General features: G+C 37.8%; 1 protein-coding gene across 1 annotated transcript; it reads right to left on the bottom strand.

Moving 5' to 3' along the window:
• Window positions 1–12132: 12132 nt before the first annotated feature.
• LOC128015581 (zinc finger protein Gfi-1-like) lies at window positions 12133–17871 on the bottom strand. Its single transcript, XM_052599521.1, has 7 exons — window positions 17743–17871; window positions 15162–15366; window positions 14715–14909; window positions 13567–13943; window positions 13338–13475; window positions 13062–13227; window positions 12133–12977 (listed from the first exon to the last, which is right to left on the bottom strand). The coding sequence occupies exons 2-7, from the start codon at window positions 15271–15273 to the stop codon at window positions 12799–12801; spliced, it is 1167 nt and encodes a 388-aa protein (XP_052455481.1). The 5' UTR covers window positions 15274–15366; window positions 17743–17871; the 3' UTR covers window positions 12133–12798.
• Between the last annotated feature and the right edge of the window lie 305 nt (window positions 17872–18176).

The following is an 18176-nucleotide window of genomic DNA, read 5'->3' on the forward strand; positions in this document are numbered from 1 at the left end:
ACTGCAGCTGAGTGTCTGCTAATCGGATTAAGACAGAGCAATCTGAAATAGATGGGACAAGAGAGAACCCTCTCGAATGCCCTGGAAATCAGTCATGGGTGTTTTAACTATACTGCAGTCAAGTAATATTGACCTTAAAATGTTGTTTGTTCAACTGACTTTTAGGGGCACTGTTCTCAAGTATAATTAATTAAACACTTCGCTGTCACTATATGTGACCGATCATACAGAAGATCACGTTGACGCACAATACCTCTATAGATCAAATAAATCCTGACATTATGTAAACATGTCATGCCATGAAAATACTGAAAGCGCATCAGAAATTACTTAGCAATTTTTGGCAAGCATGTGTGTACTGACCCTTAGTTCAATCCCTATTAAGTCCAGTATTACTCCAGTGGACATGTAATCTGATATGAGCCATGTATTTGACTTCCTACATGGATAGCTACTGTAGACCCTGATTTCAGGTGAATGGAGACAAACCAGGTTTGAGCAATAGGATTTAAGCAGCAGCTGCGAAGTTTGCTCTGTCTATTACAGTGTGGTGAAAGGCTTTATGAAAGGGACAATGTAAATATAATAGGAAAGGACAGGCTGGTTGCATGTTAGCTTCAGATTTGCCCGTGGCTAATTGAAGACTGCTGATTTAGTGTTTTGACAGTGAACAGACTGCGTGTAATGAAAGTCGAGCTCAAAAAGAAAAAGATCCCACACTGCATGTTGACAGACAAACAGGTTTGTTGTTTTTGCGCGATCAGCCCACGTCCTTTTGGGCTCATTGTATGTTCACAAGGTGTTGCAAAGGGGATTTGAATGCATTTATTTAAGTAAAAACTGTAATTAAAAAATGACACAGGCGATGGATATCTTTAGGATCTATTTCTTCCTGTTCTGATCTTTTTTTTTTTGGTGTAACCATGTCACCATATTAATTCTGTTATAATATTTTTATGAATAAACATCTAACATCAAAATGGTATATAATTATATACAGTATGTGATCTATATATATTTAAAATTACAAATGACCTGCTTCTTGCATCAGATCAAGGCTGCATCTCATTGCTAGTTTAATTGATCTTAGTGCTGCGTTCGACACCATAGATCATGACATACTCATAGATCGATTACAAACTATACAGGTATTCAAGGGCAGGCTCTAAGATAGTTTAGATCCTACCTGTCCTATTGCTATCATTTTGTTTATTTTAATGGGGAGGCATCTCATTTATCACCAGTAAAATATGGAGTGCCACAAGGATCCGTCCTAGATCCCCTTCTATTTTCAATATACATGTTGCCCCTTGGTAATATTATTGGAAAATACGGAATTAGCTTCCACTGTTATGCTGATGATACTCAGCTATATATCTCAACGAGACCAGATTCAACTTCTAAATTATCTAAACTAACACAGTGTGTTAAAAATGTAAAGGATTAGATGACCAATAATTTTCTCGTATTAAATTCGGATAAGACAGAGATATTAATTATTGGACCAAAAAACAGTACACAGAATCTTGTAGATTACAATTTGCAACTAGACGGATGTACTGTTACTTCCTCTACAGTCAAGTTATATTAGACAGCAACTTGTCTTTTGAAAATCATATTTCCCATGTTACAAAAACTGCATTCTTCCATCTTACAAACATTGCCAAGCTACAAAACATGGTTACTGTTTATGATGCAGAAAAGCTAGTTCATGCATTCATGACCTCTAGACTGGACTATTGTAATGCACTTCTACGTAGGTGGTTGTCCTGCTTCTTCAGTAAACAAGCTACAGGTAGTCCAAAATACAGCAGCTAGAGTCCTTACCAGGTCAGGAAAATATGATCATATTACCCCAATTGTACTGTCTGTGCACTGGCTACCTATTAAGGTCCGCATCAGTTACAAATGATCATTACTTACCTATAAGGCCCTAAATGGTTTAGCTCCTGCGTACCTAACTAGCCTTCTATCACATTACAATCCATCATGCTCCCTAAGGTCACAAAACTCTGGACTTCTGGTAGTTCCTAGGATAGCAGTCCATTAAAGGAGGTAGAGCTTTTTCACATTTGGCTCCCAAACTCTGGAAAAGCCTTCCTGATAATGTTCGGGGTTCAGACACACTCTCTCTGTTTAAATCTAGATTAAAAACGCATCTCTTTCGGCAAGCATTTGAATAATGTATCTCTTAAATTGTGAGTGTAGTTGCATCTGATCAAATGCGCATTCTTATTCTTTATCTTTGGTTAAACAAATTAATTTTACTTTGTTGGAACAGCAGCTATGCTAATTATGTCTCTATTTGTTTCTATGTTTTGCTATGGTAACTAGGATTTACACAAGCTCCAGTCTGGATCCAGAACACCTGAGAAGAGATGATGCTGACCCTCAGAGGACCCCAGATGATGCTAACCCTGAATCAACAAACAGAACTAACAAATATTTATAAAAGTGTGACCGCATCATATAATAATTGCTGTTAATAAGGTTCATCTTCTGGCTGACTACGTCTTGTATTAATTTTTCTGAAAAATCCTGTCATACGCACACAAACTGACAGTCACCACTTATAAGCTACTACTAAATATTGTAGAAATATAATTTTCTGTAAAGTTACTTTGTAACTATTTGTGTTGTAAAAAGCGCTATATTGTACAAATAAACTTGAACTGAATTGAACTGAATATATACTGCAGCCTTGGCAGAAGTGTGATGACGTTTATGTACTTTTTACTGGTGATACTTTTGACTTTTCAGTTGGAATATTTTTGCATAAGTTGTCCTAAACTCACATGATGCCTCTTTTAGGCAGAATTTCTTTGAGTAATAGGCCTGTCTCAGGTCACTACTATCATATATCCATGTATTTTTAATAGGGAACAGCAACAGGACAACAAAAGTGTAACCTGATTACCTGACGGACACGTCAGCTTTTCAGTCTTTGACCTCTCGGTGGAATTTACCAAAGAGGAATGAGGCATAATATTATCTTTAACAGTTTTAATTGTAAACTTTTACAAAAGGAAAACAAAAATGTAAGATTAAAAAATACTATAGCAAGTGAATTTCAGTATAATATCCCTATTTCAGACATACATACAGTGAGACATATTATGCTTTTTTGCACTCTTGTTTTTTTTTAACTGCATGCTGACAGGACTGTTTACTCCGTCACTCTCTTGCCTATTTCTTGGCAACAGAGTGGCCCTGAAGGCCCCTAGAGGCCATGTCTAGAGCTGATGGTGTCTGCCAGTATCCCTCCCTAAACCCCAGCGAGCATGTCAAGAAAAACTGTGCTGTTTAGAGGTCACTCCCTAGAGTCTGTGCCTTAGCTTTCACTGCCTTGTCAGATGGACTTTTGTGTTTGATTTGAAACGGTGTACTTTATATGGACATGGCTCAGATTTTCCCTTTCCCATGATTTAGTAACTGCAGGGAGGATTAAAAAACTGAATAATAAATATTGTGATTCACGGAAACTACTCAAGCTATAGCTATAACTCTGACCCATGTGTGAACCTTTAACATAGAAAGAGGAGGGCTCAGAGTCAAGTGAAATCAGCTAGGCCTTGATGTACTGTATACTGTACTATAGATAACATTTTACCGTTTTTCCTAAAATCTACTTAACAGTGTTTAACAAGTGCAAATGAAAATGTGCAGCAAATGCGCTCGATCTTCCAGACAGCAGCAGCATCTGTAAAATGTTAGTTCTTCTGACTGCTGTCAGAGTGACTAGGACCACGGGGTGGGGGGGGGGGGGAATACAGCAGATCCATACAACTATACAGGTGCTTCTATTGCAGATGCCTGCTTGCCTTTTTGTAAATCGCCATTTTGATGGCTGTTACCTGTGTTGAGTTGTTCCAAATCAATACGTACAGTGTGGGAACGTTAATTGACAAGGATGACACTGGCTTCTTTTCTAAAGGAGAGACACCCCGTCTGGCTTTGATCAATACCACGCTCACCAGCACGGCTGAGTCCACTTGTGTGCTTGGGTACCCTGTGCCTTCATCACTGTAGGCAACCCCTAATGGCAGGAGAGCCTGGGATGTTACATGTGAACCTGCTGTCAAAGCAATTTTGTCAGTCTGCTCATTTTCTGGTGTTTAGAGATCCTGACACACTGTGTACTGGTTCCCATGATTTTATTGAGGTGATGGAAGCTTTTAGGCATTTTTTTCCTCACTCCCCTCGCTCTCTCCTGTTATCCACGAGTACCTTGGTTGTCTGTCATTTAGGTCAATAGATCATTGTTTTATTAGTTTATTACTTTAACTTGTAATCGACAACATAACTTGTGAAGTGTAAATCCAGGTGACAGTTTTTATTAACACTTATTGAGCTTTTCCCCTATTGAAAATATTCAAGCTGTGTGATTTTGGTCTTTTGTCAGAAATGTGGGCCCAAATTTTTGACCACAACAGACAGAAAACATTTGTATGAAAGACTGTTTCCAAAAAATAAATAAAACTATTGTAACTTTACGCTAAACATTATTGAAACTCATATCTCACTATTTTATTTTTTATTATTAAATATAATATCATTATAATCAAAGACGACAGAATAATACCCAAGACATGTCAGCCCGTATAGTTTTGAATGGGGAAAAATGCAACGCTCAATATGGCCGCTCAATCGCAGGAAGCCCCGCCTACTGAATGAAAGAGCCAATCGCTAATCTGTAAAGTCAGCTTGTCGATGCAGCTGCTGTTAGAGGTCCTGGTTGCTATAGAAACAGCTTAAGACTGCACATGCACTGGCAGTTCTAGCCTGAAAAATAAACTTTTTATAACGCTATTTGAGAATGGTAATTATATTTAAGATTTCTTTTTGGAGGATTTGATGTTTCCCCATTCAAAGAGATAGGAGTTGCACTTGCATGCCCGAGAGGCGTTTTAAAGATGGCCGCCGCTGACTTGTTTTAAAAGGACTTTGTCATAATTAGACTGTATATTATTTAATGTCTATTTTATTTATTGGAATTCTGACTCATTTTATTTCATTTATTTTATATCTCACAATTGCGACTTCTATCTCTGTTGTGCAGTTGTGGCCTAATGGTTGCAGGTTCGAGTTTCGGGTGCGGCAGGAATGGTCGGTGGAAGGAGTGAATGACCAGCACTCTCTTCCACTCTCAATACCAAGACTGAGGTGCCCTTGAACCCCCAGCTGCTCCCCGGCTGCCACAGCAATATGGCTGCCCACTGCTCCAGGTGTGTGTGTGTGTGTGTTCACTGCTGTGTGTGTGTGTGCACTTGAATGGGTTGAATGGAGAGCCCAAATTCCGAGTATGGTTCACCATACTTGGCCCCACGCCACTTCACTTTCATCTCACAATGTCAATATTGTAATAATAAATCTTGCAGTGTGGCTATATCTTGCCATGCTGAGTTCATATCTTCACCTCACAGTTGCAACTTTATTTCTCATAAAATCAGCTTTATATCTCATAATTGTAACTCTATACCTGAGTGTGACTTCTCTCTAGCAATGTGAACTTATTTCTTATTTGAAACACAATTACCTTTTTTATTTTTCTACTTTGAGTTTTGTTATAACGAAGCAAATGTGATCAATCAAGTAAATGTGATTTGGAGGTCAGTAGCCACAGCTGCCTCTTCATGCTGTTGTTGTGCAAACATCTATAGCCGGACTGTGTGGAAAGCAGGTTGGAAAAACTCAAGTTAATTTGAGCAGATCAGGTAGTGGTTGTGATCATTAATGATTTAGCATACACCAGCGGGAAAACGAGCAGGGCCAGTCTCATCTAGCCCCGCAACCCAGATCTTTGTCTTTGTATCGCTGCTCTCTCAGATCGCCTTAGTCTCTTACAGTGAACAGAATCAAAATGAGTCTCTATTTTGGACATTTGAAGTTCTCTCTTTGAAGTATTTAATGTGTGACAAACACATTTTACAGTCATTTGTGTAGTAGGTGCATACGCCCACAGTTGTACTGAGTAAAGGTAGCTTTCAGAGTCAGAAAAAATTATTGCTTACTATATTAATTCCTGGTTAACTTGGTAACAAGGATTTGTTACACTTCAATTCAGTTGAATACATAACTGTTTTATATCATGGGATTGGCTCTTGTCTGTTACTGTGTATAATTTTCCCTTTTCTCTTAGCCGTAGGGCCATTATTATTTAATGCAATCACAATGCAATTAGACTGAGTGAGATTTACCCGCCAAAGATCATGTTTGACAAAAGGGGGATAGAATATTTTTAAATCAAGTGGCTGGTACACAAATGCATGTTGTGTTCGTTTTGACGAAGCTTGCTCTTTTGTTCCCTTCACAGTTCACTGCCCATAAGAGAATCAACACCAACCACATTCAAACAGAAAAACATCACAGCTGTTCCCATACCCAACTACATGAAACAGCCTTTTATCTATAGTGCTTTTAAACAGTGCAGGAACATATCAATGTGTGTGAGTTAGTGAGCAAATGTGGGGCTGTATTTGTGCGTCTAGTGTCAGAATGCGTCTATGTAGGAGGACGTGCGAGCGCGTGTGCATGCTGGACCTCTGGGACTTTGGAAGTACTTACCGACTCAATGCAGACTGCTTGATCTGTTGAGAAGCAGTGCAGCGGTTTGACGGTGCTGCAGAGTGACACATGACTACACAGACATTAGCGCAGGCTTCAGCAAACCTACATCTGGGCCTCAAATCATTCATTAAATCAGAACATCAAAAGGAACTTTACTTGAATGCCTCGACGTAAATTTTTTATCATTACTGAGAATAAATCTTTTGTCATCATTTTTCTCACCACCACCATCTTCTCTCTCTCTCTCTCTCTCTCTCTCTCTCTCTCAGTCTCCACATATCAGCTTGCCTGCATCCCTCTCTCCTTCTCTCTTCTAGTTTGATACATCTTTTTGCTTGGCTTGGTATTTGTTGAAATGGATCTTATGAATTTTTCAGAGAGGTTCATTGCTTTAGTCAGGCCTGGTTAAGTGGAGGATTGTATCAATTCGCAACCTTTTAGGCTGCATTGCACTATTTTGAAAATCATGTTTTTTATAGAGGAGGGATTTAAGCTGACATTGATGGATAACTGCTAATAATATTCTAGTGTTATAAACTCAAAATATGCTGAGGTATTACTTTACAAACTCATTTTAACTTGAAATTTTCTTGAATTGGGGACGGGGCAATGGTGTTAGATCAAAACAAAAAACAAAAATAATGCATGGACTGTTACATAAGAGATTTTAAAGCTTGTAATTCTACTGTAGCTGTGCAGCCTGGGCCTGTCTGTCACATTGTATCTGTCTCGGACCAGAGACTTTCTCTCAACCTTTTACTAACATGAATCCTTTTAGTGCTTTTGTCAGGATTCATATGCTATTAGATTACTCTTTAAATGTTGATGAAACAGATCTATACTGATGTACTCCGGCTAAAGAAAATGCTCCCTATAGCAGGATGAATTAGATATAATGTCATGGAAATTTGACTTATAAATGCATGGGGGTAGAGGAAGTACATTTCTGGGAAATGTCAAAAATGTTGGGAATTTCTTTTCAGGTATACTTTCCATTAGTACTTAAACTAATTCACTTCTCGACAAGTATTTCATTGTTTTCATAATCCGTAAGTGAAACTGTCTGATTGTAAAACTTTTTATTACATACATGCTATTAACACATGTCTACAATTTCATTTGTATGTGTTTTGAACACAATATGTGACCTTGGGTAACAAAACCAGTCATAAGGGTAATTAGTTTTTTTCAAAATTGAGATTTATACATCATCAAAAATAAGCTTTCCATTGATATATGGTTTGTTAGGATCTGACAACATTTGGTCGAGATACAACTATTTGAAAATCTGCAATCTGAGGGTGCAAAAAAATCTAACTATTGAGAAAATCGCCTTTAAAGTTGCCCAACTGAAGTTTTTAGCAATGCATTTAACTAATCAAACATGAATTTTTTATATATTTACAGAAGGACAAAATATCTTCATGGAACATGATCTTTACTTAATATCCAAATGATTTTTGGCATAAAATAAAAATCTATAATTTTGACCCATACAATATATTTTTGCCTATTGCTACAAATATACCCCAGAGACTTACGACTGATTTTGTGGTCCAGGGTCACAGTTTTAAAACTCTACTTTTACAGATCCAGAGAAAACCGAAACAAATAAAGCATCCATTTGCGACTCCTTTTGAGCGACAGCTAGCATCCAAATAGTGGTAGTGATATGTAATGCTAAATGAAGCAGATAAACATGTCTTTAAATGAGCAGCGATCTTCAGCAGCGTGTGGGGGCTCTCTACGCGACTGCGTGCTGTGCAGGGGTTGGTGGGCCCCTCTGTGAGATAACTAATGGAAAAGCTTTCAGGGCCTTAAACCTGAAGGAAAACGTCAGCTCACATTTGGCCGCTCACCCAGGTCTAATATCTCCCAATCACCACTGCTCTTACCCATTTTTACTAAGACCCCCTACACTTACACTCTCTCTCTCACACACATACTTCAACCCCAGCGGACTCTTCAGACGGACTGACTTTAGAGCGTGCCAGGACTCAGGAGACTTACCTTGTTAAACAGTCCTGAAAACAACAAGGACTTCAAAACAAAAGTGTGTGGCGTTTAGGCAGTAAAAGCGTGGTACTCAGGATCAGCCGGGACATCCCAGAGCAGACTGGAAAAATGCTCCCTGTTCCCCTGAGTCTGTTCTGAGGTGTCATGTCAAGCTGGAATTGGATGAATAAGAGTAGACTGACACTAAACACTGATGGCCACTGAGTTTAAAGCAAATCAGACTTTGCTATTGAAAATGCTTTTTAATTCATGGATTTATTTGTTTTGTTTAGTGTGTCAGTTGGTCTCTGTAAGTAAACAATAGAGCTGATATTCTGCATATTATATATCCTGTTATAAAAGTGTTCTTATCCGTATGGGGCTTGCACAAAATGTTCACAAAAAAGTTTTATGAATTATGTTTTATTGATTTGAATTTTTAGATTTCATAACATTCAAATACAAAATTTCATATACACACATACATAGTCATAACACTGAAATTTCTAATAATATATATATCCATCTAGTATAAATCATAAAAACCTTTGCAAATTGTTCTTCTCATGGATCGTGTGAGGGTCTGTCATCTGTGCCAAGCATGTTATGTTTTCTCTCTCTCTTTATTCTATCTACCTTTCTTTCTAAAAATCATGAATAATTTGTATCCCCACCCTACTGCCTGGTGACAGCTGTGCAGTTGTCTTGCAGTCTATTTTTCAGATGAAGTAAATAATGAATAAAGCGCCTCAACAAAAGAGCACAGTATCGGAGCCCTGTGTCCCTGAGACCTTCCAGTGCTATCAGTGCTATCCCATCACAGGGGTGCAGACGCCCTGAATTTCTTCTGTCACTGTTGTGAGGGACTGCTGAGTAATTCATCTTTGATAAAAAAAAAATATATATATGTTTTACAGGTGGTCCGTACAGTCCTAACCTGTTTAATTGCTTCCATGATACTTCTGCTTTAAATATGTTGAAATTATTAGCCATAAAAATACACGTAATAAAACGACACTGTGTTGCACGTACATCAAAAAAGTTGTATTTGCTCAAGAAATAGTTTATCCAAATACAATATATTTTTTTTTGTTTGATTTTATATATATATATATATATATATATATATATATATATACAATTACTCACCCTCATGTCATTCCAAACCTTTGACTTTCATTGTGTAGATGACATTTTGAGAAATGTGTTTTATTTTTTTATTTTGCTAAAATGGAAGTCAGTGATAACCAAAACTGTTTGCTTCATCAGAATATCTGCTTATATGTTTGCAAAAAGAAAGTTATTCAAGTTAAGAATGATATGGGGATGATGAGTAAACAATGACAGAATAATTTTGGGTGAACTGCTGCTTTAAGGTATTGGATTGCTGTCCGATTCTTAAATTAAAAACTTTGTCTCTCATCTCAAACCTAATCAAAACTTCAAATCCTTCATATTTTATTTGTAACTGACATTAATACTCCTAAGATACTCCTTACCATGAAATAGCCATGTATTTACTTCTGTAATGCACCACCTTGTGAATATTTCCATGTATAATTCTTTAAACATTTAAATGACCAGACAGATTATTGCAACCTTTATGTTGTGTTTTTGTTAGTGCAGGGGGGTGTGTGTGTGTGTGTGTGTGTGTAAGCTAAAGACTGAAGTGCTCTGATTACTCGCCCACTGAAATTGATTGGGCTCTTTTCAGGACTTCTTGTATTCATATTTGATATGCCTGGAGGCTTAAAATCCTCACTGAAATCTGGCCTGGCCTAATGGTCCACTTGAAGCTTGCACTTTCCCTTTGAGTGAACAGGCAGAGGATTGAAACAGGGGGATACACACCTATGTTAAGGAAGTACAAAACCACATCCATATATGCTCACTGCACTTCCACACACACACAGCACTGTAATATTCTCTAAAAGTGATATTAATAACTAATGATGCATTTTTTTATTTTAATTGACGTCTTGGACTATAACTACAATGATTCTGTCAATCTGACAGTCATGAATGTTTTCAGCTGTTGATAAAGTCAAAAACGAAGGAGCAGATTACTTACTAAATATTGTCCTAATTCCTCAGGCGTGTTCGATTTCCCCAATGGCAGTAGGACATGTAAACCCCACAGCTGTGTGCTAACCTCTATTTTCTCTGGAATAAATATGGATTTTCATGTTCACCGCAGTCAAATCTTCAGGGTTTTAAAATATTCAGCATTTTCAAGGCATAAATGCAGTAAGATTTGAGCCATAAAAAATCAGTGATTTTTAAATGGTGCATGGTGTTCTTTGATTGTGTCTTCCCTACTGTACAAAAACTTATATGTATAATATATATATATATATAATATATAATATAATATATAATATAATATATTTGATCTAGACTGTTGAGGGTATAGCCTTTTTTTGGAAAATGGGAATTTACTTTTTTTTTTTTTTTTTTTTTTCTTATCTGGCATATATGGACGGTTGCTTTGTTGGAAACAGATATTAACCCTTGCACTATTTCCTTTGACTGTGCCAGAGCCCTGGAAGGTTTTCGTTATATCCCAGGGCCACGTAGACTGCAGGAGCAGGAGCAGAATGCGCGACACGCCCTTCGGCGGGTGAAGTGTTTCTGCTGAATCAACGCTCTTTATTTACACTCAGTTTGGTTAACAGTAGAGATCCAAGAGTGTTTAGAGTGTAAATAAAAGCGGATAATTATTTTCACGGTCAGATAAGGTAGCTAGAAAAACAAATAGACGTTTGATTTTACGACATTTGGATCCGTGATATATCTTAAAACGGTCAAATTAAATTTCGATTAAAAAAACGTGTTTTTGTTCAGATTTATCCTGTTTTTGATGACTTAATTTATCTGTGCTAGTAATTCAGAATTGCTGTAGTTAATTATAAATTATTTTAAATATAAAACAAATCGTGTAAATCGAAGAGTGCTGAATAAATGTAAATGTGACAATTTCTCGGGCTGTGCAATAAATCGTTGGAAAAGTTGACCATCTGTTGTCAGTAACTAAATGGACAAATACAAATATTCAAAATATGACTTCGAGCGTCAGATAAATATATATATATTTATTCTTTTTTTTATTATGAATAATATAACGAACATGATTTACTCTTGGTTTTTAATTATTCTATTTCGTGGTCTCCTCTCAGTTTACAGTGAATTGTATTTGAAGACATAAAACGTAATTGATCAATCATTTTTATTTTTCCGTAGTATGTTTCTCTAATATTAAATGACGATTGATTTCCCGTTAACCTAATTATTGGTCTTTCCAATATTTCTTATCTTGAAAATATACACTGATTGCGAAACACATTTTGAATTTCCAACAAGTTGTTTCGAAAAAATCATTTTTATTTTAAACAAGTAATGAAATACTGTCTATATTTAAAATAAAGAAACAGACATGAAATGAAAAAGCCTCTGCTGAGCTCGAGAAGTTATTCGTTGCGCGCACTAGCTACAGAGATTCTATAAATCTGCATGAAACACAAACTTTGATTACACACACACAAAAAAGATAAAATACACACTAGAAATAAATCTCTGTTTATTCTTTATTCCAATAAATAGTGTAAATGACAATTTAATTTAATGTAATCGAATATATTTAGCCTACTACGTTAAAGAAAACGAAATCTAAATAGAAATAAAAAATGATGAATGGAAAAGGCTTCGACATGTTGCCAAATCATTTAATTGGGCTATAGTACACAAACAGTCCTTTTATTGATGAAATCTCGCAGTCTTATTGTAGTGCTTGTTTTGCCAGCATTCCCTTCGCAGCCTTGAAAACAAAGTGACATTCTTATGAGATGCGCTGATTTTTCTCTCCTTCAGCTGATATTTTGGGTGATAGCCTACAGTGTCCTTTCTCGCGGCGGTTATATTTCGTCCCTGATTATTTTGGTGATAATATTTTGGGTTCAGACACGATGCCTGGCATGTCTCTGCAGCGGGCTATTGATTTGGATCAAGATACCCCTGTCTAACATCACCGTGAAAGCTGCCAGACCTGCTGGCCTGCTGCTGACTCGTAGGCAAATCTCACAAAGCATAAACAGCTCTACAAACCAATGTAAACGCTTTAAAATCGCCTTCTCTGAACACTGATTTAATGTTTTCTGAAGAAGCATTTGTAGCTTTTTAAATGGAAAAGACTTTTAAAGGTTGTCCAGTAGTGTTTGGTAAAGTCCTGGACTCGTTTCCTCACTTCAGTCCGTGTTGTGTTTCCTTGTGTCTTCTTAGATCGACCTTGCGCTGGAATCCTTTGCTGCAGAGGTCACATCCGAACGGTTTGAATCCGGTGTGCTTTCGACTGTGTGTTATCAGATTGGAGCTCTGACTGAAAGCTTTCCCACACACCTGACATTTGTGTGGCTTCTCCCCTGGGAGAGAAAATCCACACGTCAGCGTTTTCCGTCAAAGGTCTATGTAGCCTATATAGATCAAGCTCTTTACATGTGGCTCACCTGTGTGGATGAATGTGTGTTTCTTCATATCTGATTTCTGGTGGAATCTCTTTCCGCAGTACTGGCACGGGTAGGGCCGTGTGTCGGAGTGGATGAGGAGATGCGTGGACAAAGTAGATGATCTTTTAAAAGTTTTCCCACAGATTTTACAATCAAAGCTTCTCTCCTGTGGGATGAAATGCTTGTTTTTAGAACCTCATTTTCGCATGCAATCGGTTTCTTTTAGAAACGGTTTTCATTATTGCCCAAAATAAGAACACAATCCGAGCGCTTTACCTGTGAGTGAACAGCTCTGTGTTGCTCCAGACTGACCGCGTGTCCGAACGTTTTCCCGCAGATGTCGCAAGCATAAGGTCTTGTTCCACTATGCGACCTCCGAACGTGAACTTCCAAGCCATGCGGTGTGGAGAACACCTGTGGAACAGAGAGGACTACCTTGAACAATGTCTAATCGTGATTTTATAAAAATCCGAGCGAGCTGTTTGCGCTAGATCGGCTACATTACCTTGCTGCATTTTATACATTTGAATGCGCCATTTAGCAGGAGTCGATTACACATCACATCAGCGCTGGATTTCATCTCAGTTCCTTTTCCCAGTATGCTGCTGTCATCATAAAGTCCAGAGGCAGTGGCGCGCTCGAACAGGGTGGCAGTGGAACCATAACTGTTGTAAATGGTAGCACCAGATCCTCTTTCGTTGAAGAGAGAGGGCTCGACCACGCGATCGCTGTAATAGGCTGGAGGAGAGCGGTGATGGTTGAGAGTATGCTGGACCAGCTGTCGGATTTCACATCCCGAGTACCTGCTCCACGCGTAAGGCCTGAAGGGGACGGTGAAGGGATGCGTTTCTTCACCAGAGGGTGAAAAGGACTTTTCTGACTCTGTAAAATAAATAAATAATAAAAATAAATAAATTCTAAGTTTTAAATAAAACTGTTGAGAATTACAGTAGCAGTGTAGCACAGGGTTTAATTGTTTTAAGTAATTTATAATTAATGTTACGTGCGATTTATGCCTAATTCTGTTAATGTTCAATTCGAAAATATCTTAAATACTTTTAAAATGAAACACAAACGTTTTTTAATCATATTTTTTTTGCGGTCGCCGTGATTTTTGCAGGTAAGACATGTTCTTGGATCAACATTATTGTCCAAAAAATATAGACCTAACCCTACCCATAATTTATTCCTAAAATCAGTGTGAAATGATAGCTGATAAACAAGGGTGTAGAAGCACTTAAATCCGATCATAAGCCTAAAACAGATATTTCCTGAAAAGTTATCCCTCGATTCTGATTAGTTTATTGGAATGTTGTTCCAGGATCAACAAGGATGTGGATCCAGGAACATGTTGTATTGGTAAAATCACGCTCATATTGTTTTTGTTGTGTTAATTCCGTCCGGTATGACCCGAAACAAATGAAACGTGCCCAAGCTGCCCAATAACGTTACTACCTCGTGCAAATAATTTACACCAGGTAAAATGTTTTGGTAAAAAAGAACAGATTGACAAGTATATTCATAAACAAAAGAATGATGTGGCCTAGCCATATAACGGACACGCACACACACACAATCATGCATTCACACTGTAGACCAAGTTGATGAGCTTCAGCTATAGCCTATATCTACACGTTCAGAGATGTAACGTACCCGGTGATGCTGATGGTGATGGAGGTCGCCAGAAGTCTTCGTAATCTGAGGAGCGGTCGCACACGCTTCCGTCACTGCTGAGAGGAGACTTCGAGGAAAGATCCGCGTGATCCACCAGGTGAGAGTCCGGGGAACAAGCGCCAGTCGTGTCACCGGTCAGGACATCCGGACAGCACTCATCTGAAGTTTTGCTTTCTGTTAGGAGATTATTTTTTTCCCGTAAAACCACAAAAACCACAGCTAGGCCTATATAAAACATTTATCTCACAACATTCTCATAGATAAAGTATATATATATATGCTATAAAAATAGATATAATAAAAGGGTTATAGGGTATGGTTAAATTAATAGGCTATATACACACACACACACTTTTTGTTTGACGACATGTTTGATAATTGCGATGCATTTCGCATTATCAGCAGATTTATATAATTTTGACATACCTGCACATATATGAGCTAAAATAGTATCAAGTCTGTTGTGGTCATCTTCCAAAGATCGCGGCTCGTGGTAGCTGTGAGCTTTTTTGCTCTTCACCAAGAAAGACCTAGGCATTGTGTCTCCTGTGGTTCCTTGCTCCTATGTCCTCAGTCATTAGTGAAGATCCGGCAATCTGTCAGCTCCACGGATGCGGCGGCTTTTTTATCTCTGAAAAGATTTGAAGACCATTGGTTGAGCAGCGCGTTTGTGGAGAGGACATGCGTGAAGCACTTCTCTCGTCTGCCAGGTGTTATGAAGACAGGTGCTTTAAAGGAACAACTACCAAGCCTGAGGCCTGTGATTGGTCCGCCCCTCCACGAGAGGACAGACAGGTCCGGGGGGAACCGTGGCTAGATCAGGATAAGTGATACACTGTTTTATCAACGTGTTACTCAATCCCTAGCTGCAGGGGGAGAGGAAACGCGGAGACGGCTACCCAGCCTGCGCCTTCTCGATAGATTTGTGCAGGCTCGTGCATTAATGATTAGCTGTTAACATATTTTTTGTATGTTTAGTTAACAATATGGATATAATCGATGGATAATCCACAAGGGTGCATTTTGTGTCCTTATTGTGTAAATATTAATGCTTATAGGCATTTTTCTTTAAGCATCAAAAATGGAGTATAAAATGTAGGCTATTTTATTTTAAAATATATCCTTTGTTCGTTTTCTGTATTAGCAAAATAAAAAAAAATAAAAAAAACATTTAATTAGAAAAGCGTTTTGTATTTATTCTATAATTCTGGATTTTGTTTCATATAGTTTCAGACGTGTCATCTTTGTTATCGCCACCCCGCCCCCTCATGTACAACTGCTTTAGAGCTCATGACAGACTAAACGTCATCACAATCACACCTTCAGGTCTCCTCTCTTAATGACTTTATCTTGTTTTGTCACGTCTGTCAAACCCAGTGAACCCTGTTATGATTTTGTAAAGAAAACAAAAATCTTTTAAAATGGACATTTGTAGAAATATCAGCATTAAATGATCTTTCTAATAAACACATTCAGCGCAATGCCCAAACTACAGAACAAATGAACAACATAAACTATAAAGTTTTGAACGCGTAGGCTACTAATAGGCTATAGCATGTTAAACATTTGAGATGGCTCAACTGAATCCTTTTCTGAAGTTACATTCTGAATAGCCTATCGACTAATAACCTTTTTTTTTTTTTTTAAGAATTAGCGTAGGCCTATTTATTTTAAAATAGAAATCAACAAAATGAAGTCTAGTTCACAGCCGAGATTATAATGCTGTTTAAAGTTAAATACCTTAAAATGCTGCTCTAGAATTTGATTATGGGTTTATTAATCGAAATGATAAAGGAAAACGTGTTTTTGTAGCCTTGAAATAAAGCTGTCCACACGCGAGCGGGGTCACGGTGTTCTCGAGTTTCGTGGCTTCTCAGTGAACAGAGCTGCCTTGTTCGGAGTGGACGCTGGTGATCTGTCGTGGACACAACGTGCGGCAGACAGTCAGTGCATCAGTCGGTCTCACCTGCCTTTGACTCGCAGACGTCTCCTTAAAATGAATCGCTTCACTTGCGCAGTATTGGAGTGTGTAGTAAACAGGGAGAACGCTGTAAATTGATGTGAGCGAATCGTGTAATTGAAAGTTACTTACTGCTTCAACTAATTTGTTACATGTTCGGTCACTTTTTAACCAATCTGTATGGATATCTGAAGTCTGTCTCGCCCATCAGAACACTGATAGGCTACCTACAATCGCTCAGTGCAGGATCTTAAGTGGAGATTGTCAGTTCTTGCCAACAGCAAAGCGCAGGAAATCAAAGCGCAATGTGCCCTCCGTCGATTAGACCTGCCATCTCGGGGCATCCGGTAGATATGATAATGCATGCAATATCTTGACTGATGTTCAAACATGATCTCACTTTTACTTGAGAATCATACAATTATAGTTATTTACCCGTATAAGTGACAGAAAACGGACTTTAGGCTAATACGGAAGGCTAAAGGGAAAAAAATAAATAAATTATTTTATGCTGTTCCCAATGAAATCTGTCAGGACACATTAAGTAGCCTAACTCTCTGAATAAAATGGAGTGACAACAAAAATCCTGACCGTAATCTTGTTGCTTTTCTTGTTAATTTTTAATGTAATCCTAAATATAGCCTACAGCATGCTGGTTATTTATAAAGAGACTACGAGAGAAAATATTAGGCTATTTCTCAGAACAACGTACAACCATGGTTATATCAAAACGCGTAACGCAAAGTTTTTTTTCTTTCTGTTCCTTCATGTACGTCTTAATTGACAAACTAAATGTTATCAACTAAATACCAAGCGATGCAAATGAAATCGTTCACATTTGCACTGATAAAACAATGCTGAGATGAGTCAATCAGTTCTATTAATGTTAAATTCGTGAATACGGTTCGAAACTTCATGCAAAGATGGAAACGCGCGAACTGTGATTTTGCTCTTAGCGAAACCCTGATTTAAGAATTGTTTAATAATCGATCAATCACTTTAAATTTGACAAGGGCTCATTTGCCAACAGGAATTTGCAGTGCTTACCTGATCACGCAATTCGTTGCAAGATGAATTCAGCACAGTCGTGGTGTGTTGGTTTAAGGCAAAGAGTGCACAGCCCATCTCATCTCATGAGTTTTAGACGTAAGAGCAGACGAAAAAAAAAAAAACTTCCTGACCGTTATTTTCAACACGTCTCAATAGTAATCCTCCGGTGTAAGGAAGGCTGTAGCAGCTGTTTATTGAACGCTAATGTTTGAAGCGTGAATGCTTTTTATTTGTCCTGTAAGACATGAGTTACATAAAATGTAATTAAATAAATAAATCTAGCACAAAACAGGACTAAAATACACGTCCAAACATTGGTGACATTTTTCATTCTTTCTTGATTTCTAAAGTTCTAAACGAATTTCCAAACTTGTCTATTGTGTATGCATGTATGTGTATAAAAAACAATATATATATATATATATATATAT

The sequence above is a fragment of the Carassius gibelio genome, chromosome A6 (assembly GCF_023724105.1).
Source record: "Carassius gibelio isolate Cgi1373 ecotype wild population from Czech Republic chromosome A6, carGib1.2-hapl.c, whole genome shotgun sequence".
NCBI lineage: Eukaryota > Metazoa > Chordata > Actinopteri > Cypriniformes > Cyprinidae > Carassius > Carassius gibelio.